The 23,859-nt window shown below is 43.2% G+C and overlaps 1 protein-coding gene across 1 annotated transcript in view; it reads left to right on the forward strand.

The window, feature by feature from the left end:
• Positions 1-23,859, forward strand: part of USP34 (ubiquitin specific peptidase 34) — a gene marked incomplete in the record, with an annotated part of 5,849,982 nt that overhangs the window by 3,096,778 nt on the left and 2,729,345 nt on the right. The window contains 1 exon segment of the mRNA XM_044061224.1: positions 19,561-19,647. Within this exon segment, the coding sequence (XP_043917159.1) occupies positions 19,561-19,647 (87 nt within the window).

Below are 23,859 nucleotides of genomic sequence, written 5' to 3' on the forward strand. Positions count from 1 at the left end.
ACCAGTGTTTTTTTATTTTTGCTAGTTATTCATTTACTTGTTGGACATTTATTTGACAAACTACTACAATCTACTGGCCACCCAAACCCAGCTATCTGCAAGAAAAATACTGCAAGCCCTAGGGTTCATGGCCTCTTGCATTCTAGTAATCCCATATGCAAGACTGCATATGAGGAAACTTCAGTGGTATTTAAAAAGTCTCTGGTGTCAACATTCTCAGGACCCGGAAACAATGATTCCTGTCATTCCTTGCCTAAGGGCTGAGTTCCTTTGGTGGGCAGAGGCCTGCTACCGCAACAAAGGACTCCCTATCACTCAACCCCCTGCCGCTCAAACCCTAGCAGACGCATCCGACTATGCATGGGGGGCTCACATGGCAGGACAATGCATTCAAAGCAAATGGAGCCCAAAGCAAATGCACCTGATTATCAATCAGAAAGAAAATTTAGATGTACAGAATGCTCTGACATCCTTCAAATGACTTATTCTTCCAGGAGAACTGTTGATAAAGACAAACAATACCACAGATGTTCTTCGTTCCCCATTGCTGCAGTCCTTACTATTGGGTGTAGTCCGCTGTCCAGTCGGCCCGAATACCAGAGTATATGGCTGACGTCGGTCAGGGCGCATTAGACTGACGTCAGTACGTCAGGGTACTAATGCGCATGACCGACGTCATATCCTCAGTCTTTTTTGCCGCATGGTCCGATGCAGAAGCAGTTTTGCGAGTGCAGGTTGGCGTTCTGAAATATTTCCGAAACCGGAGTTTCAGACCGAAGCAGAGTTGGCTAAGTACCCCGTTGGGGAACATTTTGGTTTTTCTTGCCTCAGTATTTAACCGGATGTCAGAAAAGTGAATAACTGTATTTCTTGTGGGAAACAGATACCTCATAGGGATTACCATACCTTGTGTATACCTTGTTTAGGGCCTGAGCACGACGTTGTTGGTTGCCGCTCTTGTGCTAGGTTTAACAAACGCACTATTAAGAGGAGGTTAGACTGTGCCAGGTTAGTGTTTGGGAAGCGTTGCAATTATAAAATGCCGTCGGATGCTCCGACGCCCGCTTCGTCCAAGAAGCGCAAGGACAAAACAGCGAAGCCTAGGGTGGATGAACCGGCAGTCCCGGACGTCGGTTCTTTAGTAGGCTCTGTGGAGCCAGAGGTTTTGCCAGGAGTTTCCATGGAGTCTCAGGCAGAAACTTTACTGTTACAGGATGTGCCTTCTCAGGAGGTAGGCCAGGCTGAGGGGGCTTCTCAGGTAACTGTTCTTCCTTCTCTTCCCAAGGTAGTTAGAGCCTCTCCTTCTGTTGCCAAGACTTCTTTGAGAGGTAGGCCAAGTTCAGCTTCAGTGGGGGCTTCTCCTAGCATTTCGGGTTCTGTACCTAAGAAACATATGCTTAAATTGGCAGAAGATTTGATTACTATGATTAGAGGTTCTATGCCCCCTCCTGATAAGAGGCCTAGGGTGGAACCGGAGTTTGATAGTTTTGAACAGTGTTCAGAGGCTTCTGAGTCTTCTGCGGAAGATTTGCAGGAGTATCCTCCTTATTCTGATTCTGATGTGGATGATTCCACTCCTACAGCTTCTCCTCCTGAGGATTTCTCATTTTCAGAGACTCTGCATTCCATGAGGGAGCACTTTAAATGGGAAGGCCAGGATTACTCTGATTCCAGGAAAAGGCTTAGGGAATTCTTGTTCTTACCCCAGCATAGGCCCTTAGCTATACCTCCTGTGTTGAATGTGGTGGAGGATGTTTTTGCAGAGGCTTCCCTGAACCCTGACTCTTTGCCTCCTGCTCCTGTTAAACCTGATAGGTATTATAGGGTGCCCGAAGCTCATAAGTATTTGTTTAAGAGTCCTAGGGCGGATCCAGAAACTGTTTCTCAGGGGCCTAAAGGTGTTAAGGCCTCTGTGGTTAAAAATCCTGTTCCCACTGATAAAGAGGCAAGGGCTTTGGATAGGTGGGGAAAGAAAGTGTATACTTCTTCCACTCTAGCCATGAGAGCGTTGAATTGTCAGTTTCACATGTTAAAATATCAGAATTATCTCCTTTCACAATTGAAATCTAAGGTGGATGCTTTGGCGGAAGGTATTGAGTGTAAAGAGTTGCTGGATTTGGTTCATGTGTCTGAACAAGTGGGTAAGCATTCTTTGCAATGTGGTTTTGATGCTGTACAGGCCTCCTCGAGGGTGGCTGCCACTAGTTCTGTTCTTCGCAGGCATGCCTGGTTGAGGGATCAGAATTTAGCTGAGCATGTTAAGACAAGGATTTTGGATGCTCCTTTACAGTCTGATGTGTTGTTTGGTTCGCCTGTGGAAGCAGTTTTAAAGAAAATGGAGGACAAAGCTAAGTCTATGCAAACTGTTAAAGATTTTTGCAGGTGCAGCCACCAAGTTTAGTAGAAATTGGCCTGCTAAGGGGTGGACATATCCTGCTTATGATTCCCAGTCTAGGGGTAGGTCTAGACATGGTAGGGGCAGGGCTCAAGGTTCTTTTAGGCCTAGAACAGGGAGTTCACCTGCTCAGACTTCTGGTGAGGGTAGGGGTCAGTCCTTTCGTAAACAGACCCAATGACCTGCCTTTTCAGATGCCAGTAGATTCTCGTCTGGCAGCTCCTTTGGGAGGAAGACTGTCTCTTTTCAAAGAAAATTGGGATTTAATTACTCAAGACAGATGGGTGTTGGATATCATTCACCACGGTTACAGGTTTTATTTCCACACAATGCCCCGTTTCAAAGGCATGCCAGACGTTCCTCCTCCACAAAGAAAAGAGGCTCACAAGCAAGTTTCTCAGTTACTCCAGATGGGGGCCATTCAGCCAGTCCCTGTATCAGAAAGGGGCCTAGGATTTTATTCTCGCCTGTTCCTAGTACCAAAGAAGGGGAACACGTGGAGACCAATTTTGGATTTATCTATCCTCAACACTTATCTGGACATTCCCAAGTTCAAGATGTTGACATTACAACAGCTTTTACCTCTGCGGGCAAAGATCACTGGATGGTAACTTTAGATCTCAAGGAAGCTTACCTTCATGTGCCTATAAGGCTAAGTTGCAGGAAGTATCTGCGGTTTCGAGCTGGAAATTCTCATTATCAGTTCTCTGCATTGCCCTTTGGCTTATCTACTGCCCAGAGTATTCACAAAGGTTCTGGCTCCAGTGATAGCTTACTTCAGGCTACAAGGAATTCAAATCTATCCTTACTTGGACGACTGCCTGATTCTGGCTCAAGAAAAGGAAGACCTTCTACAGCATCTGGAATATGTTATAGCAGTGCTAAGATGCCTAGGGTATTCTGTGAACGAAATAAAGTCCAGTCTAGTACCCTCTCAAGACATGTGCTTTCTGGGTGTGAGACTGAATACAGCAGCCCAGATGGCCTTTTTAACCCCGGACAAGCAAAAGAGTCTATCACTTTACTTCCATCAACTATCTCATCAGTCCGTGCTGACTGCAAGGACAGTCCTTCAAGCATTAGGGTTCATGGCATCTTGTATTCTCGTGCTTCCCAATGCCAAACTGCATATGAGGAAGCTACAATGGTATCTCAAAAATGTATGGACACAGCACTGCCAGGATTTGGACACTGTCATTCAAATAATACCTTGCCTTCAAAAATAATTTTTGTGGTGGGCTCAGGAATGTCACCTAAACAAGGGACTCTCTGTGACCCGGCCAGAGGCGAGTCAGATTTTAACGACAGATGCCTCGGACATTGCTTGGGAGCTCATCTAAATGGAAAGTGGATACAAGACAAGTGGCCTGCCAGACTACAGCATCTACATATCAACATGAAGGAGATGTTAGCAGTCCAGTTTGCATTAATGGCTTTCAAGGAGTTACTTCTTCCAGGGCAGGTGTTGATTCTAACAGACAACACAACTGTCATGTGGTACATCAACAAGCAAGGGGGAACACATTCTTATCCTCTATGCAGGCAAGCAATGATTTTATGGGAGACTGCGCTAAGCTTGCAACTAACTCTTCAGGCAAGGTTTCTGCCAGGAGCACAGAACTCCTTAGCAGATGTGTTAAGCAGGCAAATCATGGATCCCCACGAGTGGAAACTGGATCTTCATGTATTTCAGAAATTGACAGTGTCATGGGGAACTCCAGACATAGATCTGTTCGCTTCTCCACTAAACCACCAGCTGCCAAAGTATTGCACAAAGGGGTTTCATCACACAGCTTGGAAAGTGGATGCTCTGTCTTTCAGTTGGAAAAACCTTCATGTGTATGCCTTTCCACCTCTGCCTCTTCTTCCAAAGGTACTATTAAAGGTCAGACAAGACAGGCCAAGGATGATTTTGATAGCTCCAGATTGGCCTCGACAACACTGGTACCCACTACTACGGAGTCTGGTAAAGAAGCCTCCATGGCCTTTACCTCTGATTCCTCATCTGTTATCTCAGAAGGACGGTCATCTGCTCAATGTCAAGCTTCACTCACTTCATCTAACAGCCTGGCATATTCTGTGTTGAAACACAGCAGGTCTCAACTTCCTCAACAAGTTTTAAATGTGATTATGGAAGCTAGAAGACCTAGTACAAGGAAAGTGTACGCAGAAAAATGGAAGAGATTTTTATTTTGGAGTACAGCAAAGAATTTGGAGATTTCTGAGCCTAATTTGAGTGTGGCTCTTCAATATCTTACTGAGTTATTGGACAAAGGTTTGTCCTTCTCCTCCATTAAGATTCATGCTGCAGCAATTTCAGCTCACTATGATTGTGACCCACCTTTGTTTTCGCATCCTTTGTTCAAGCAGTTTCTTAGAGGGGCAAAGAATATAAGACCCCCACGTAGAGCTCCTACTCCTGCTTGGGATCTCAATTTTGTGTTGGAAAAACTTACTCTACAACCTTTTGAGCCTGCGGCTACTGCTGAATTGAAATACTTGTCATGGAAGACTGCTTTTCTGTTGGCTATTACTTCTGCAAGAAGGGTGTCTGAGTTGCAGGCCCTTATGACAGTAGAGCCCTTTTTGATTTTCCATAAGGATAGGGTATCATTACGTACTAATCCTTCCTTTATGCCTAAGGTGGTTTCTAGTGTGGCTTTAAACCAAACTATTCATTTGCCTACTTTTTATGCAGACCCCCAAAATAAAGGGGAAAAGATTTTGCACACTTTAGATGTACACAGGCAATTGCGTTATTATTTAAGCAGGACTAAGAATTTTAGGCAGTCTCAGCAGTTGTTTGTTTCTTTTGCTTTGAGTTCACAGGGCAAGCCTGTGTCAAAACAAACTATTTCTAGGTGGATTGGCTTTGCATTGCATTTTGTTATTCCCATCATGGCAAGGAGATTCCAGCTGGGATTAGGCCTCATTCCACTAGGGCTACTGCCACTTCAACAGCATTTCTAAGGGGTGGCAACTAAGGATATTTTGGAAGCAGCTACTTGGAGTTCAGTGCATACTTTCTCTAAGCATTATCACCTTCCTATCTACTCTAAGTCTAGGGCTGGTTTTGCCACAGCTGTTTTGCAAGGCATGTTGTCAGCTCCTGCTTCTTTATGATTTGCCAGCCTCCCTTACCTCTGCTTTGGGATTCTACCCAATAGTAAGGACTGCAGCAATGGGGAACGAAGAACATAGTACAGTTTTGTACCTACCATAAATGTAGATGTTCGAGGATCCCCATTGCTGCAGTCCAATTTACCCTCCCTCCTTCCCCTCTGTGTTTACGGGTGGTTGTGTAGGTGAGGTTACATGCTGATATTTTTGTATATATTCTTGTATATATTGTACATATTTTCGGTGCAGGTATTTTGGGCCTTGTCTTTTTAGGGTCTTCTGACATCTGGGGCAAGAAAAGACTGAGGATATGACGTCGGTCATGCGCATTAGTACCCTGACGTACTGACGTCAGTCTAATGCGCCCTGACCGACGTCAGCCATATACTCTGGTATTCGGGCCGACTGGACAGCGGACTACACCCAATAGTAAGGACTGCAGCAATGGGGATCCTCGAACATCTACATTTATGGTAGGTACAAAACTGTACTTTATGTGGCACATAAACAAGCAGGGGGGAGCCCATTCCTTTCCACTCTGCAGGTTAGCCATGGCTCTGTGGAACACAGCCTTGAGCAATCAAGTGCACCTGCAAGCTCAATTCCTGCCAGGCAAACTAAATTCACTGGCAGACGACTTAAGCAGAAATCTAATGGACCCACATGAGTGGAAACTGAAACCCAAATAATTCAGTATTATGACCCACAGGTGGGGGGCACCAGAGGTGGACGTCTTTGCTTCCCCTCAGAACTATCAATTGAGCAAATATTGCACTAGAACTCCTCACAACCAAGCATGGAAAGTGGATGCCCTGTCCTTTACATGGGAAAACCTCTCAATCTGTGCCTTCCCCTCTCTGCCCCTCCTCTTGAAGTTCTAAAGATCAAACAGGACAAGTCAGGGACAATCCTGATTTCACCAGACTGGCCACATCAGCACTGGTACCCACTTTTGCACAGTCTGACAGTACTGCCACCATGACACCTGCCTCAGACCCCCCCTCCCTGCTGTCCCAGCAGGACGGCCAGATTTTGCATCTCCAGCTACAAACCCTGAACCTAGCAGCCTGACTCGTCCCCTGAACTCATCACCAGCAACTCTCGGTCAACAGGTGCTGGATGTCATCCTTGAGGCAAGGAGGCCTAGTGCTAGAAAATCCTATTCAGAAAAGTGGAGAAGATTCTGCTCTTGGAGCTAGTCTCAAGGAATGGACACAACTGTGCCCAACTTAACTCGTATACTAGATTACTTAATAGAAATGCTCCACAAAGGCCTATCCTTCTCTTCAATCAAGGTTCATGCCTCTGCCATCTCGGCTCATTATAATACTGAGCCACCCCTCTTCTCCTCATCCTCTGGTCAAACAGTTCCTGAGAGGAACCAAAATTTTAAGACCCCCCCAGGACAGCTCCCACTCCAGCCTGGGACCTTAACTTTGTATTAGAAAAACTCACGCTTCCACACTTTGAACCTGCTGCCTCAGCAGAGTTAAAATTCCTCTCCTGGAAAACAGCTTTACTTCTAGCCATCACTTCAGCAAGAAGTGTCTGAATTGCAGGCCCTTATGGCCGTGGAACCCTTCAATGTTAAGTTGTCTATCTCGCCTTCATTCTTGCTGGTTGGGTTCGGAGCCGATCCTTGGCTCCGACTCGGCCATCTTCAAAAGCTCGAGAGCTGCCTACTGGCTCGAGGCCCCCCTATATCCCATGATGCCTGGCGCTATATACCCAGATCTCGTTTGCCGCTTCTGCTGCGATGTTGCTTTTACTGGCTCAGGTCGTATTTTTCTATTTTATTGTTACCTTTTTAAAAAATTGTTGGTATTATAGCAGTTTTAGTTATAGTAGTTCTAGTTAGTTTTTTGTAATTTAGTGTCCCTTCCTCGGAAACTCGTTTTTGTTAGAGAGTTTTCCCCCCTCTCTTTGGTTTCTTCAAGGTAGCCGTTTTTAGTTAGACACTAATCCTTGTTCTTTTATATTGTAGTTTTATTAGAAATTATTTATCAACAGCTTTACTTACTTTTTCTTCTATATAGTGTGTGTGTGCTGTTAGGGTCTGGTAACTTGTGTTGAGTGTGTGTGTTTTTTGCTAGTTAACTACTTCCCTTTGATTGCTTTTTCTCTGTGATTGACTTTCCTTTTTACAGGAATGTCCAAATATACGAAAGTATCTGGATTCAAGAAGTGTGACTCATGCTGTCAGAAGATGTCACTGACAGATGGTCACACTTCTTGTGTCTACTGTTTGGGCGCCCTACACCTGCAGGACTCTTGTTAGGTGTGTCACGCCTTTAGTGCAAGAGTCCTGCAGGAGCGTAGGAATAAGCTAATCCTTAGGGGTTTGCTCAAACCTGCAGGGTCACCGGCTAAGGCCCAGCCAGTGAAACCCTCTAAGCCAACAAAGCCGTCGGCTCCCAGTTCGGAGCCGGCATCGGGCGTGGGATCTGCTTCAACTTTGAGTCCGGCTGGAACCGAAGTACCTATATCCCAGTCAGCCCCGACTCTAGTGTTGGAACCGTCAGGGAGCCAAAAATGCTCTAGATCTACATCCTAAGAGTCGATACGCTCGGCTCCGGCGTCACCTCTATTACAGTCGGAGCGAAGTCATCGATCCCATTCTTCTCGGTCTTCTGGACTATCTGACCACGATTTGGAGAGAGTGGTGAAGCAGGCTTCTAAAATCGCAGACCCTGGCAAAAATGTTATCCAGCCCCTTTCATCAGGGTTCGGCTCCGTCTGTCTCTGCAGTAGTTCCTCCTTCGACTCATTCTTTGAGTTTGGAGCCGGAGCTCGCTGGGGCTCAGATCGTGGAACCGTCGGCGCCGATACCTACCCTTTCTGTTCCGTCGGCTCCGATCGCCTCCATGGTGCCGTCCATGGAGGGATCTGGGTGCCAGGAGTCCCTTGTCAGCTCCGAGGGGGCGAGTGGCATCGGACCCTTGTTAGACCCCATTCTCCCTCTCGGAGCTTCGGCGCAGGTGAGTTCGGCTCCGGAGCCGTCCCCCTCAGTGCCGGGAAGGATTCCGATCTCTTCGGAGCTGGAGCCTTCTCCGCTATCGGGAAGGGGCGCCTTTGAGGTCATGAGGAATGTGCTGGCCTCTGAGTCAGCCCCGCGATCGGCCTCATCGGCTCCTCCCCCCATGGTGCCTGCGTCTGCCTCTGCCCCTCCTCCAAACCCCAAGTGTGGGGAATAAGCGCTCCAGGGCACCCCATTGGGTGTATCTTCCTCTTCCGAGGCCTCCCCTGTTCATTCAGAGGAGCCCGTTCGAAAGAGGAAATGCAAGAGGAAGCATGTTGACTCCCCTAAGTCTGTCACTTCAGATACCGACTTAGAGGCTTCGGAAGGGTCCCCGAGATCCCCCTCTGAGGACGTCTCTTTCTCAGACATCCTTGAGATACTTAGGCAGAGGGGGAACTGGACTACTCTTAACCCTTCCGAGGATGAGTCTGTATTCCTGGATGCGTTTGGTTCCCGACTCTCCACCTCCTGGGTGTCTCCGCCTTTCAATCCACTGATGTCTGTGGTAGCTCGGAAGGCTGGTCAGCACCAGACACAGTGGAACCAACCCCCCGAAGACGCACAAAATTTATTACTGCACCACAGGACAAGCAATTTCTGACTAAGGGTGTTCCCGTTGATGCCATGGTGGTAGCAGCGGCCAGAAAAAAGGAGTTGGCTGAAACTTCTTCGTCTGTCCATCCCCCTAATAAGGAATCTAGGACGATGGACAGATATGGGAAGCAGATGTTTTCCTCAGCGACCTTCTCCATGCGGTCGCTGAACTATTTGTTTCACTTTACCTGCCTTCAAAGGGATCTCCTTAAAGAGCTAGGAGATACCCTTAAAGATCCATCAGCTGCGGGGGCCCTGGCTAAGGTTGCCTCTCAGCTGGCGACTCTTAATTTGGTAGTAAACTCCTCCACGCGGCTCATCTCTTATGCAGCCGATGGCGCGAGTAGGGCCGCAGGCACAGGCGTGGCTTTGAGGAGGCACGCTTGGATGCGGTTATGCAACTTTGCGGAACCCTTCAGGGCGTCTTTCACCAAAACCCCCTTTGATGGTTCTGCTCTGTTTGGACCACAGGTGAAGGATACCCTTACCAGGTGTGAACAGGAAGGCAAGACTCTCTCTGCTGTGGGAGTCCATTTTTCCACTCCTTCAAGACCATATCCCAAGGGTCAGAAGAGTGGGAAAATGTGGTTCCGGAAACCCCAGGGAGCCGTGTCTGACACACGTGGAGAGTTCCCCTCCATGGGCAGAGGAGGGAACAACAATAGACGCCGCCATAGGGGCAGAGGGGGTCCACAAAATCAGGACCAAAGAGAATCTTTCTCTGACAAGCCCTTCCAGCATCCCTGAAGTGCTGCCCGGCTGTCCACCTTCGGAGGCAGTTGGGGGAAGATTATCGCTGTACCCAAAAGCCTGGCAAAGTATAACACAAGACAAATGGGTACGATCTATCATATCCGAAGGCTACAAAATCCCCTTCTTTCACACTCCACACATTCCCAACAAATCCCTTCCAGATATTCCACCCAATCTAAGGGATCAAGCAGTTCAAGAAATATCAAAACTGCTAAGAAAAAGAGTCATCCAGCCAGTCCCAGCAGACCAGCAAGGATCCGGAATTTACTCAAGGTTCTTTTTGGTACCAAAAAAGACGGGACTGGAGACCCATTCTGGATCTCAGCAGACTAAACAGGTCTTTTCAAAGAACGAAGTTCCGGATGGTCACGCTACAGTCCATTTTACCCTTTCTGGGTCAGGACAATTGGATGTGCTCCATAGATCTTCAGGACGCGTACTACCGTATCAAAATGAACAGATGCTCCAGAAGATTCCTCCGCTTCCGGCTGGGAGCCAGTCATTATCAGTTCAGAGCTCTGCCCTTTGGTCTCACCACAGCCCCCAGGGTGTTCACCAAATGTTTGGCAGTAGTTACTGCTCACCTGAGACGGCAAAGATTCCAGGTGTTTCCATATTTAGACTGGCTCCTTACCGCTACCACCAGACATCACCTGCTGTGAGCCAGAGACTACACCATCCAAACTTGCTCCAAACTAGGCATCACAATAAATTTCGAAAAGTCTGCATTGTCGCCTTGTCAATCTATCACCTTTTATTGGCGCAAACTTAAATACAAAGGACATGTCAGCGAGACTTCCATTAGACAGAGTGCTAGACATTCGCCGACATGTGCAGGTCTTATTAGGATGCAAGAAAATTCAGGCCATATTCATCCTAAAAAGCTTGGGTCTCATGGCAGTGGCTATCTTACTAGTTCCCCTTGCTCGTCTTCATATGAAGATTCTTCAGTGGATGCTGTTCACCCAATGGTCTTTCCAACAACTTCCAGTGTCACACAAGATAATGATCACACAGACATGCAAAAACCATCTTGCTTGGTGGATGGTTTCCCCATCAGTTCCCCAGGGCAGACCATTTGCTTTTCCTCCTCCAGTGGTTACGGTGACCACGGATGCCTCTCTGATCGGGTTTGGGGGGGGGGGGCATTTTCAGGGCAGAACAGTCCAAGGCACCTGGCAGCCTCACGAGTACCATCTGCATATCAATGTCTTGGGGATGAGGGCCATGCTTTTAGCGTTGCAAGCTCTTCACAACTCTCTTCCCACCGGGACCATTGCAATTCAAACAGACAATATGTCGGTAGTGTGGTACATCAACAAGCAGGGCGGAACCAGGTCCTACCCCCTCTGTCGAGAAGCACTCAGACTCTGGCAGTGGGCGATCTCTTCCCAACAGTTTCTGATAGCAGCGTACATCCCTGGGAAGTCCAACGTTATAACGGACAGGCTGAGCAGAGCAATTCTCATGCCTCACAAGTGGTCTCTCAATCAGACAGTGGCGGACCAATCTTCCGCAAATGGGGTCAGCTTTGCTGCGACCTTTTCGCCACCCCCTTCAACAGCAAGTGCAACAATTTCTTCTCTCTCCTCCCTCTTCCTGGACACTCCCCCAGAGACGCTGTAGTTCACGATTGACCTCAGGGACTTCTTTATGCATTCACTCCGTTTCCCCTGATTCCCAAACTAATTCAGACAGCTACCACATTGGGATGCAAGATGATCCTCATTGCCCCTTACTGGCCTCGACAAATGTGGTTCCCGTTCCTGCATCATCACATTCTGGAGCAGCCCTGGACTCTGGACCCAATTCCAGACGACCTGATCCATCAGTCGGGCGGGCTGCACCAATCCCTTCAATCTCTCCAGCTCACTGCTTGGTTGCTCCACTTCCGACCTTAGCCAGGCTTCTGAACATCTCCCACTCAGTGCGTGAAATCATCTTATCATCGCATAAGTCTGCCACTAGAAAGGCTTATGCTAGTAAGTGGAAACGTTTCTCTTTCTGGGCAGAGGCTAGGAATATAGATCCCTTTTCAGCCCCTGTGCACCATATTTTGGATTTTTTAGCAGAACTTTTTCATGCTGGATCTTCTTCTGCCACGATTAGAGTTCAGTTAGCAGCAATTTCCAACTTTCATACAGGTCTATCATATGCTAGTATTATGTCCCATAAGCTTTGTAAAGCTTTTCTCAAAGGGACTACTTTACTCAGGCCCCCAGTGAGAGATCCCCCGCCGCCATGGGATCTAAATTTGATCTTAGCTTCCCTGATACTGCCCCCCTTTGAACCTGCAGCTTCCTGTTCTTTGAAGTTTCTCTCTTGGAAAACCCTTCTTCTGGTTGCAATTCCTTCAGCCAGAAGAGTTTCTGAACTTCAGGCTCTTGCGTTCACCCTCCTTACCTAGTTTTCCACAATGACAGAGTTTCTCTCAGGACTAATCCTTCCTTCCTTCCAAAGGGTTTCTTCTGACAATAACTTGAATCATTCTATTAATTTGCCTGTATTTTTTCCAAATTATTCCAACAAGGTGAAATACAAATTGCATCAGTTGGATGTTCATAGACAGTTACGTTTTTACTTGCATAGAACTAAACAAATCAGAAAATCAGACCAGCTGTTCCTGCCCTATGCTGAAGGTAAACAAGGTCTACCTGTATCGAAAGTAACATTATCTAGGTGGTTGACATCTATTATTATGTTTATATATCAGCTGAGGAATAAAGAGCTTCCTGGTAAACCAAAAGGTCACTCCACTAGAGCTTTAGCTACCTCAGTGGCTTTTCAGGCAAGATTGCCAATGGAAACTATTTGTGCGGCAGCTACATGGGCCCAATCCTCATACCTGTATTTCACATTATAAGCTTGACGTGGCCTCCAGGAGCAGAGCTGATTTTGGTTCCACTGTTCTGAAGAGTCTGTTCCGATGAGCCACCCAGGATTGAGGTGCTAGGGACGCTGTCCCAACCAGCAAGAATGAAGGCGAAATGGACAACTTAACATTAAGAAGTTATGTACCTACCAATAACGTTCCATGTTAGTTGTCTTCTTCTCGCCTTCTTTCTTGCGTCCCACCCTCCATCCCCCTGTCCTAGTAGACCGAGAAGAGTTCCTTATGTTTTTCTCACTGGCTGAGTCTTCTATGGCTATTCCTTCTGACTAGTAGTCTCTCCAGTAGGATTTATGCATTCTAGGACAGGATTCCTGTATTATTATTATTATTATTATTATTGTTATTATTATTATGTCTGCAGTTGAACTCACCAAACGAGATCTGGGTATCTAGCGCCAGGCATCATGGGATATAGGGGGGCCACGAGTCAGCAGTAGGCAGCTCTTGAGCTTTTGAAGATGGCCGAGTCGGAGCCAAGGATTGGCTCCGAACCCACCCAGCAAGAATGAAGGCAAGAAGAAGACAACTAACATGGAACGTTATGGTAGGTACATAACTTCTTCTTATCATCCATGCGGACACGGTTTCCCTGAGGACTAACCCATCATTTATGCCCAAAGCGGTGTCTAGTGTGGCTTTAAACCAATCCGTTCATTTGCCAACCTTTTTCCCTAATCCTCAGAATAAAGGGGAAAGGATCCAGCTCTCCCTGGACATGCACAGGCAGCTTAGGTTCTATCTGGACAGGACTAAACCTTTCAGAAAATCTGACCAGCTGCTAGTCAGCTTTACTACAGGGACAGAGGGCAAGGCCATTTCAAAGCAAACCATTTCTAAATGGATAGCACACTGCATCCATTTCTGTTAGAAACATCATGGGAAACCTACCCCACAGGGGATCAGAACACATTCCACTAGGGCTACATCAACCTCTATAGCATTTCTCAGGGGAGTCCCTACCAGGGACATCCTGGAAGCTGCAAGCTGGAGCTCTGTACACAGCTTCACCAAGCATTACCACTTTGCCTGTCTTTTCTAAATCCAGAGCTGGATTTGCCACAGCAGTCTTATAGAGCCTGCTTGCCAGCCTTAATGCTTCTTGACTGCCTCCACCCATCCTCAGCATTGGGAATCAACCCAAATGTGATGACTGCAACTGTGAAGCATGAAGAACATAGTACAGTTGTGTACACTTACCATAAATGTAGATGTTCGAGTGTATTCACTGTTGCAGTCCTCAAGCCCCCTGACATTTCTATACTTCTACCTATTCTTTTTTGTTTGGCTGTAACTTATAACATTGGTGTTTACTTTCTACTGTGGGTGTTCCACACCATGTAATTGCTTCCTATTGTGGGGGCGTCTGACATCTGGGGCAAGAAAACCTGATGTAATGGCGTCGGCTGCATGTTTTATACCCCTGATGACCTGACGTCATGGAAGAAGCGACAGCATCCGATGCAGAAATCCCAAGACTGTGGCATTCAGGCCGACTGAGGGCTTACCTGCAGGCAGATAACCCAAGTGTGATGACTGCAATAGTGAATACACTCGAGCATCTACATTTATGGTAAGTGTACACAACTGTACTTTTGTCATTCATTGACATCTATTGATATTTTAGATGTTACTGTCTTTAAGAATGATTCTGGGTCTTTGGAAACAAAAATGTATAGGAAACCTTTTTGGAGGAATGAGGTTTTGCACAGATCTAGTATGCGCCCCCCTCATATTTTTCCTAATATACTTAAAGGTCAATCTATGAGGGTTGCAAGACTGTCCACTAATGATAATGTTTTTGAAAGTGATCTGGATATTTTGAATGATTTTTTTATGTAGAGGTTATAGCGATCGTTAGTAGAAAGGGTGCAGCTGTCCCCTATTTTTCTTCTAGATTTATGAATTACCAAGCACAACAGTCCAGAGGTATGAAAGATGGTTCCAGTTTGTTTTTTACATACTCTAGTAATGTTCAGCAGTATTGTAATGTCATACGGAAGAAATAGCCTATTTTATTAGCTGACTGTAATGTAAGGCAGTTAGTTGGGGCATGTCCTCATCATATTTTTAGGTATAATATGTCCATGAAGAGACTTTTGTGTTATGGACCTAGAAGCACAGAACCAGAGGTAGCTTGTAAGAAAGGCACTTTTCCATGCCATAATTGTAATGCTTGCACTTCCATCTCCCCTGATGTTGGTTTCATTCATCCAGCCACAGAACGTGTCTTTTCCGCTAGATTTACAGACACTTGCAGGAGAAGCAATTTGGTATATCTGGCAACCTGCAGCTCCTGCCATGGCTTTTATGTTGAAAAAATACACCATAGAAATAAGCAGTTAGAAGGTGAGACAAAGAGAAGCAGCTTTAATCCATCTTATTCATCCGTCCTGGTACCTCGGCAATTCGCCTTCAATGGAACAAACATCCAGATATACACATTCTCTTTTATATACTCATCAATTAAACAATCAATCAATCAATTCATCAGGTATTTTAACCCTATCAACACTGTGACAAATCATCTAACATTCAAATACTATTATATGTGAAAATTTAAATACAAAATATTTTATCAAAAAATATTAAATATTAAATCTAATTTAATATAAATTATTCATGCTGTTTTAAATTTTACAAATATATACATATAACATTAAGATGCACATTTAGAAAAATTAAATTAAATACACTCACATTTCATTATGATTCAAAGATTCCAGCACACACAAGTCAAATTTCATCCGCTGTCTAAATTCATCCCAACAGGAAATAATGTATGGTACCCTATAATCATCCTATGCTCTAACCTATTCAATGCAGTCTTAAAATTTCCTGTACAAAAATGAGGTCTAGCAAGTGCACTAAATACAAAACCCTCAATGTTACCATTATGCATGTTAATAAAATGAGTAGCTACTGGACTATCCATATTTCCCCTCCTAATGTCACCCAAATGCTCCAAAATACGCACCTTCACCTTCCTGGTAGTCTGACCAATGTACCATACAGGCGTGATACAATCACACCCCAAAATGTACACTACACCTGAGGACATACAGTCAAACCTTTCAAATGCCAAATATTTCCTTCCATTTATTTTCATCCCATGCATATTTTTGGTCTTATCACAAACCAAACAACGGCCACAACGATACATCCCAACATTTGTATTAGCCAAAGGTTCTAATTTCCTATTTAACATTTCCTTTAAATTAGAATGCCTCTTATAAGAAAAGGTAATATGCTTCAGGAAAAGGGAACCAACTGTTAAATCTTCGCACACAACATGCCACAATTCTCTGATAATTTTTTCCACTATATCTGTTTTACAGACGTTATATTGATGATTTAATTTTTATTTGTAGGGGTGAGATGTCTCTATTTACACAGTTCATAGAAAACTTGAATCAGAATAATCATGGGTTAAAGTTTGTTGCACAAAGTTAATCACATAGCATTTCCTTTTTGGATGTGGAATTTTATGTGGGGAAAGATAGTTTGATTCAATACAAACCTTTTAGGAAACCAACAGCGGTTAATAATTTTTTGCACGCAAGTAGTATGCATCCTCCACATTTAATTAAGGCCCTGCCTGAAGGGGAATTTAAGAGGATTTTGAGAAATGCATCAGACAAAGGTTTATGGGAAGAGGCATGTGATGGAACCTTTAATAGACTTTTATCTAGAGGATATGAGAGTATTAAACTCTTAGATATAAAGCATAGATTGTGCAGAACTCATACATTAGGGAAGAATAAATACTATAATCGTAATTATTCTGTGACCACATCTACTTTGGAAAAGATATTTTTTGTATCTAGATACTCAGTTTTTTCTGATATAGTGGAAAAAATTATCAGAGAATTGTGGCATGTTGTGTGCGAAGATTTAACAGTTGGTTCCCTTTTCCTGAAGCATATTACCTTTTCTTATAAGAGGCATTCTAATTTAAAGGAAATGTTAAATAGGAAATTAGAACCTTTGGCTAATACTAATGTTGGGATGTATCGTTGTGCCGTTGTTTGGTTTGTGATAAGACCAAAAATATGCATGGGATGAAAATAAATGGAAGGAAATATTTGGCATTTGAAAGGTTTGACTGTATGTCCTCAGGTGTAGTGTACATTTTGGGGTGTGATTGTATCACGCCTGTATGGTACATTGGTCAGACTACCAGGAAGGTGAAGGTGCGTATTTTGGAGCATTTGGGTGACATTAGGAGGGGAAATATGGATAATCCAGTAGCTACTCATTTTATTAACATGCATAATGGTAACATTGAGGGTTTTGTATTTAGTGCACTTGCTAGACCTCATTTTTGTACAGGAAATTTTAAGACTGCATTGAATAGGTTAGAGCATAGGATGATTATAGGGTACCATACATTATTTCCTGTTGGGATGAATTTAGACAGCAGATGAAATTTGACTTGTGTGTGCTGGAATCTTTGAATCATAATGAAATTTGAGTGTATTTAATTTAATTTTTCTAAATGTGCATCTTAATGTTATATGTATATATTTGTAAAATTTAAAACAACATGAATAATTTATATTAAATTAGATTTAATATTTAATATTTTTTGATAAAATATTTTGTATTTAAATTTTCACATATAATAGTATTTGAATGTTAGATGTTGATAGGGTTAAAATACCTGATGAATTGATTGATTGATTGTTTAATTGATGTGTATATAAAAGAGAATGTGTATATCTGGATGTTTGTTCCATTGAAGGCGAATTGCAGAGGTACCAGGACGGATGAATAAGATGGATTAAAGCTGCTTCTCTTTGTCTCACCTTCTGACTGCTTATTTCTATGGTGCATTTTTTGAATATTTGATGGTTTCGTGGTTGTTGTACTATTGTTATGGAGAAATGGCTTTTATGTTGGGAAGACCACAAGACAGCTCAGGGAACATATACTTGAGCATCTGCGTCACATCCACCAGAATGTATCAACTAATGCTTTAGCTAGTTATGCTATGTCTCATCCAGGGCATAATGTTTTTAAGTTTAGGGTGCTGCAGTTACTTAAACCTAGTGTTAGAAGGGGTGATTTTTAATACATTTGTAAAAATGTGAGAGTTAAAGTAGATTATTTCTTTACAGGCACACAGGTTACCTGGTCTTAATTCTGGAATTTCACTCCAACCCACCTTGATAGGGAGACGGTGGCTTTTATTGGTTGCCCTTAATTGCCTTTGATAGATGAATACTGATTATTGGTTAGTAATTGTTTTAAATTAAATGTTTTTGCCTGTTTTGTATGGTCTGCTGAAGCTATAACCCGGCAAAAGCGCTAACCTCTCGTTTCAATAAAAGTTTGTATTATTCTACCTCTTGTCTCCTGCTGAATACCATGGTGGGTGACTCACATTTTGTTTTTCTACTATTCTACATTTGATTTGTGGGACACCTTTGGCAGTTGGCTTGCTTGTGTTTTTATTTTTTAGAAATCTGAAATGACAGATCCAGATTGGTCTTTTAGCCCTCAGGTTAAGTCTACTGTTGATGAATTAAATATGTAACAGTCTCATTCACATCAGCAGATTGTACTGTTGTGCATGATTATTCTTATAACCAGAATGTGTGCAGCAACTCTCTTGCTGTAGTAGCCATAGATCTGAAATGCTCACTGAATATTACACTGTGAACCATATTTTGCAGCTGGAGAAGAAATTAAAACAAAAATGTCTTTGTATTTAGTGTTTTGGGACTTAGTCAGATGGGTAACTGAAGACCAAGTTCTTAATTGGGGCAGCCTTAGTTCTGTCATCATCAAGATTGTGGGAAAACTAGAGCCTTTCCTAACTTAAAAAAGAGTTTAAAGCAGAGAAGTTCATAAAAGTACAGTAGTCCACTGCAGGGCTAAACACAGTCTGTGGAAATATTTTTATCAAAAAAACAAGTAGCCAAAAGGATGAAAGGGTCTGAATAAGATGGTTCTAGGAAAGTTAACTTTATCTGTATTTTGTTAGAGTAGCATGGAGTTACTGCAAAGGAGCATTTTTTCCATTCGTATTTGATATCTGTTTGTTTATTTGACATTTGTTTACTGGGATAGTCTGTCTGGGTGACATAACCAGTTTTCAGTGGAGGTCTGAGGTGATTTTTTGAAGAAGTATCTGATCTACTGTAATGAAGTCTCTTTGAATCATGTTACATATCTTTGTAGACATTAACAGCAGTCAGAACATTTGATTCTCTAGGGAAAACAAAATGATTTGTGTAAGCTTTATGTAACAGGTTAGTTAGTAAAAGTAAGTAAGCCAAGTGCACTTATAACAATGTATTCTCTTTTCTGTTTGATGTGCTGTTTTATATGTTTTCTGTATTAGAAAAATTATGGATTTCTTTCCTATGGTAAGTCAGTAATGTGTGATGACACTGGCTTGCTGATTACTTAATGTAATTTCAAGTTGCACGGGTAGTCGCCGTTTTTCAGTGCCTTCTGTTTTCAGTTTGATGTTCCCTTTTACACTCTGCAGGATATATTCTTTTGTTAGCATATTGCACCTGTGAGCACTCCTTAAGATGCTTTTCTTGGCATGCAGTCTGAGTGATTCCAGACTTGAAGGTATTACCTTTTGAGAATGATTGTTTCTTAGAAAGGTTGCATTCCTTTAATGAGATAACGTCAGTTCATTGTTTGGATAATTTGAAATGTGGTAGAAACCTAACCTCTTTGTGACTTTAAAGCGAATTTAGAATTAAAAGAATATTTTTAGAGTTTATTTTTTTTCTGTTTGTCAATAAAAATGTGTATGTTTCAATGCAGTTTATAGCATCTGGTGGGCTGCAGTTGCTGCTTGAAATCTTTAATTCAGGAGTTTTGGAACCGAAACCCCGAGAATCATGGACAGTGGTAAGTCATTTATTTCAAATTTTGAGTTATCTCCCGAACAGTTTTTGTTTCATGACCAGACTTTTGGTATCCACATCTTGTGTGAAGTTTTTTAATTAATGAGATAAAGGATTTTCTTTATGATTTGATGTTGTCTGTGTTAGTGTCTTCATATCTTTCTTCAACAAGGGTATTACTGGCACAAGTGGAATTGTCTTTTGTAAAGTAGATAAAAGAAGTGGAGGTGAGATCTTCAGAAACGGGAAGAAAAAATTTGGGATGTTTAGTTTTGTGCCATTAACATTTGAATGTCGCATTTGGACAGTTGTGTTGCATCAGGAGTGATTTGTGACAGACTAGTACCAGTAAGAGTGAAAGGGAAGGTCTACAAGAGGGTAGTGAGACCAGCTATGTTATATGGGTTGGAGACAGTGGCATTGACAACAAGGCAGGAGTTAGAGCTGGATGTGGCAGAGTTAAAGATGTTAAGATTTGCACTGGGTGTGACGAGGCTGGACAGGGTCAGGAATAAGTATATTAGAGGGTCAGCCCAGGTTGGAAGGTTTGGAGACAAAGCCAGAGAGGCAAGATTACGTTGGTTTGGACATGTGCTGAGGAGGGATGCTGAGTATATTGGGAAAAAGATGCTAAGGATGAAGCTACCAGGTAACAGGAAAAGATGAAGGCCTAAGATAAGGTTTCTGGATATGGTGAGAGAGGACATGCAGGTGGTTGGTGTGACAGAACAAGATGCAGAGGACAGGAAGAAATGGAAACAGATGATCCGCTGTGGCAACCCCTAATGGGAACAGCCGAAAGAAGATGGTGATGTTGCCAAACTTGATAAAAGAAAAAGCTCATCATATAATGAATAGTTTAGATCTGGTGATGTCCTTGAGCAAGAGATAAAGACTTCTTAGAGAGATGTGTAATTCAGTGGCTGCTGTAAAGAAAAAACATGGATGGAGGAAACATGTAGACTGGAGCCTGGAAAAATAGGGGATGCAGTGAATGCAAATGACATTTACCTTGTGTTTTGGAAACAGGAAAAGGAGGACTTTAAAAAAATTTTTTGGTTGTCCTAGGTATTTTAAACACCTTTATTAAATTATCTCTTAAGACAGGGGTAAATATGGATTATTAGGTTGATCAGTATGTAAGGAATAAAAACAAATGCAAGCCAAGTACCACGGGGATCAAAAGAAAATTTTAATGGTGAGCACTTTTGCGGGGTATCGCTTTATCAGACCAAATAACACATCAAGAGCATAATCAATTTAAATAAGCATGCAACAGTCAATAAAAATACAGCATTAAAAATGAACCAATAAAAATGAAATAGAAGTAAAGTAAAAACTAATCAATTAAAAAATGTGTCGCCTCCCTTTCAAAACAGGTTTGAGGAGTAGATTGTGATTATGATGTATATAAATATTGATAATATGCTCAAAATGTGTTCCCTAAGCTGATGTGTGGTCTTATCCGCATAAAAACAGGAACAACTGCAACAAGTAGCCAGATATATTAAATTCATGCTCCTACAAGTGTCAAAAATCCTAGGTGAAAAAATTTGTCCAGTAACAGGATGGCAAAATTCTATGTCGGAAGAAATACAGCTACAAGCTCTACAGCTGTGGCAAGGATAAGTACCCTCCCTACCACATGTCACACCATTAGAAGATGCCCCATAAGAGGGACCATAACATAGCATCATTTTTGAGGAGAGGGTATTCTTAAAAATAAAAGGTTCATTCACAATCACTCTTGTAATCTTATCATCCGCTAACAAGATAGTCCAGTTCTTTCTTACAACTTCACAAAACTACTGGACATTACTGAATTAAGTAAAAGTCAAATTAGGAGGACCATTCGTACATGTATGTGTAACAGATGGAACTCTCCTAGTATGAGTAGAAAAATAGGGAGCCCCTCTACTGTTCATGTGATCACAAACGTCTTTATAAGACGAAGTTGCCTTATGACCTGCTGATTCAGGCTGCTCTCCAGAGATCCTGTTGCAAAATCTTAATTTTGCTATTTCTCTTCTTCAAAGCCTGGAGTTCACAGTAAATTTCAAAAAGTCTTTTCCAAGTCCTCCTCAGGATCATGTTTTTCTGGGTTGCAGGATTCATATGGTGCCTATGCTGGCTCCTTCCAAGGCCTTTACACTCATTTCTTTATTTCAATCTCTTCTTCCTCTAGCTTGCATTACAGCCAGGGAGTATCTGAGAGCTCTGGGTTTCATGGCATTCACCATCCCTGTGCTCCCTCTGGTCAAACTCCACATGAGAAAGTTTCATTAGCTCCTGAAGTCAGTTTGGCTTCAATATGCACATCCTGTAGAATTTGTAGTGCCTCTTCTACTTTGCCTCAAGAAAGAACTTCACTGGTGGAACCACCAGTTATCCCTAAATCCAGGTCGCCCTTTTCATCCCTCTCTTCCCTCTCAGGAAATGTTCACAGATGCTTCAGATGTGGGATGAGCAGCTTTTCGCTCCCTAAAGATGCAGTGGATGTGGCCGCCTCTTCAACAGAAGGAGCACATTGATGTCAAAAAGATGAAAGCCCTTCGGCTGGCTCTTCAGGCTTTTCATCCTCTTCTCCCCAGGACCTCTCACCATGTTTACAGACGATACCACAGTGATGTGATATATAAACAAACGGGGGAACAAGATCTTAACTTCTTTGTTAGTTGGCACTTTTGGTATGGGATCTTGCTGTCCAGTATCAAGTGACTCTTCAGGCAGTTTGCATTTCCTAAGGTAAAAACATTGTGGCAGACACTCTGAGCAGGTCCTTAACTCAAGAATGGATGCTTAACAGGGATGTGTTTCTGGAAATTGTCCATCTGTGGGGTACTCCTCAAGTAGATCTATTTGCTTCCTCTCTAATCAAGCAACTTACTCTGTTTTGTGCCAAAGTCCCAGGTCCTGTGATGTGGAAGATGGGTGCCCTCTTTCTCTTGGAATGGGATGTTTATTTATGGCTTCCCTCCACTTCCCCTCATTCTAAACATCCTGTCCAAAATACAACAGGATGCTCACAAAATCTTGTTGTTGACCCCCTTTTGGCTGAGACAGCATTGGTTCCCTCCTCTTCTGCATTTAGCCAAGGGCAGTCATCACAAGTTACCTCACAAGGTGGACCTACTCACACAAAAGAAGAAATCTCTCATCTATCCCCACCTCTCCACTCTTCACCTGACACTGTGGGTGGTAGGATTTTGATTCCACATAAGACTCCTTTTCTTTTCTGAGGACGTGCTTAGAGTCCTGCAGGAGGCCAGGAAACCCAATATCAGGAAATCCTACTTATCCACATGGAAGAGGTTTTCTGTTTAGTGTCTCTTGTAACCTGGATCCACTCACTGTAGATGTTCCTTTGGTTCTTATTTGTGTGAATTTCTCAGTGCTGGTTTGACCTCCTCTTCTTTTAAGGCCCACTTACCAGATATTTTTTTGCTTGTCTGCCTTTATCTCTTCCTTTAGCTTCTAGATTTGAAACTAAACAATTTCTTAAAGGTATCTTTCATATTAAGCCTTCCAGGTAGCCAGTTCCTCCTCCCTGGGATCTTAATCATGTTTTGGAGAAGTTTACTCAGGCTCCTTTTGAGTCTGCTGCTTCAGCTTCCTTGCAACATTGCTCTTGGGACACTGTTCTTTTATTGGCTCTTACTTCTGCTAAATGGGTTTCTGAGCTTCAAGCCCTTATGGCTTCTCCTCCCTTTCTGGTGTTTCATAAGGACAGGGTGTCCTTGCATACTAATCCTTCTTTTTATGCCCAAGGTGGTTAATAAGTTGTCACTTAATCAGTCTGTTCATTTGCCTACTTTTTTCTCCTCTTTGCAGTCTGCCATTGAGAGGGGGTGCTGCATATGTCTGATGTGCATAGACAATTCACATCTTATTTGGATAAGACTAAGTATATTAGAAAATCTGATCAGTTTGTTTGTTTCTTTTCATCCTAGGTCTCTAGGAATAGATGTGTCAAAGCAGACTGCTTCTTCTTGGACCTCTAAAACCTAATGCCGTCTGTTCTTTTCATGGTAAGAGCCTTCCTTCTGTTAAGGCTCGTTCTGCTAGGGCTGTGGCTTCTGGTGCTTTTTCAAGGGTTTGGATACTAACACTATTCAGCTACCTGGACTTCTGTGCATACTTTTACCATGCATTACAATTAGATGGACTCTCCAGAGCTAGAGATGGTTTTGCTAGGGCCATCCTTCATGGCTTCCTG

Source organism: Protopterus annectens, chromosome 1.part0 (assembly GCF_019279795.1).
Source record: "Protopterus annectens isolate FY-2018-M chromosome 1.part0, PAN1.0, whole genome shotgun sequence".
In the NCBI taxonomy this organism is placed as follows: domain Eukaryota; kingdom Metazoa; phylum Chordata; order Ceratodontiformes; family Protopteridae; genus Protopterus; species Protopterus annectens.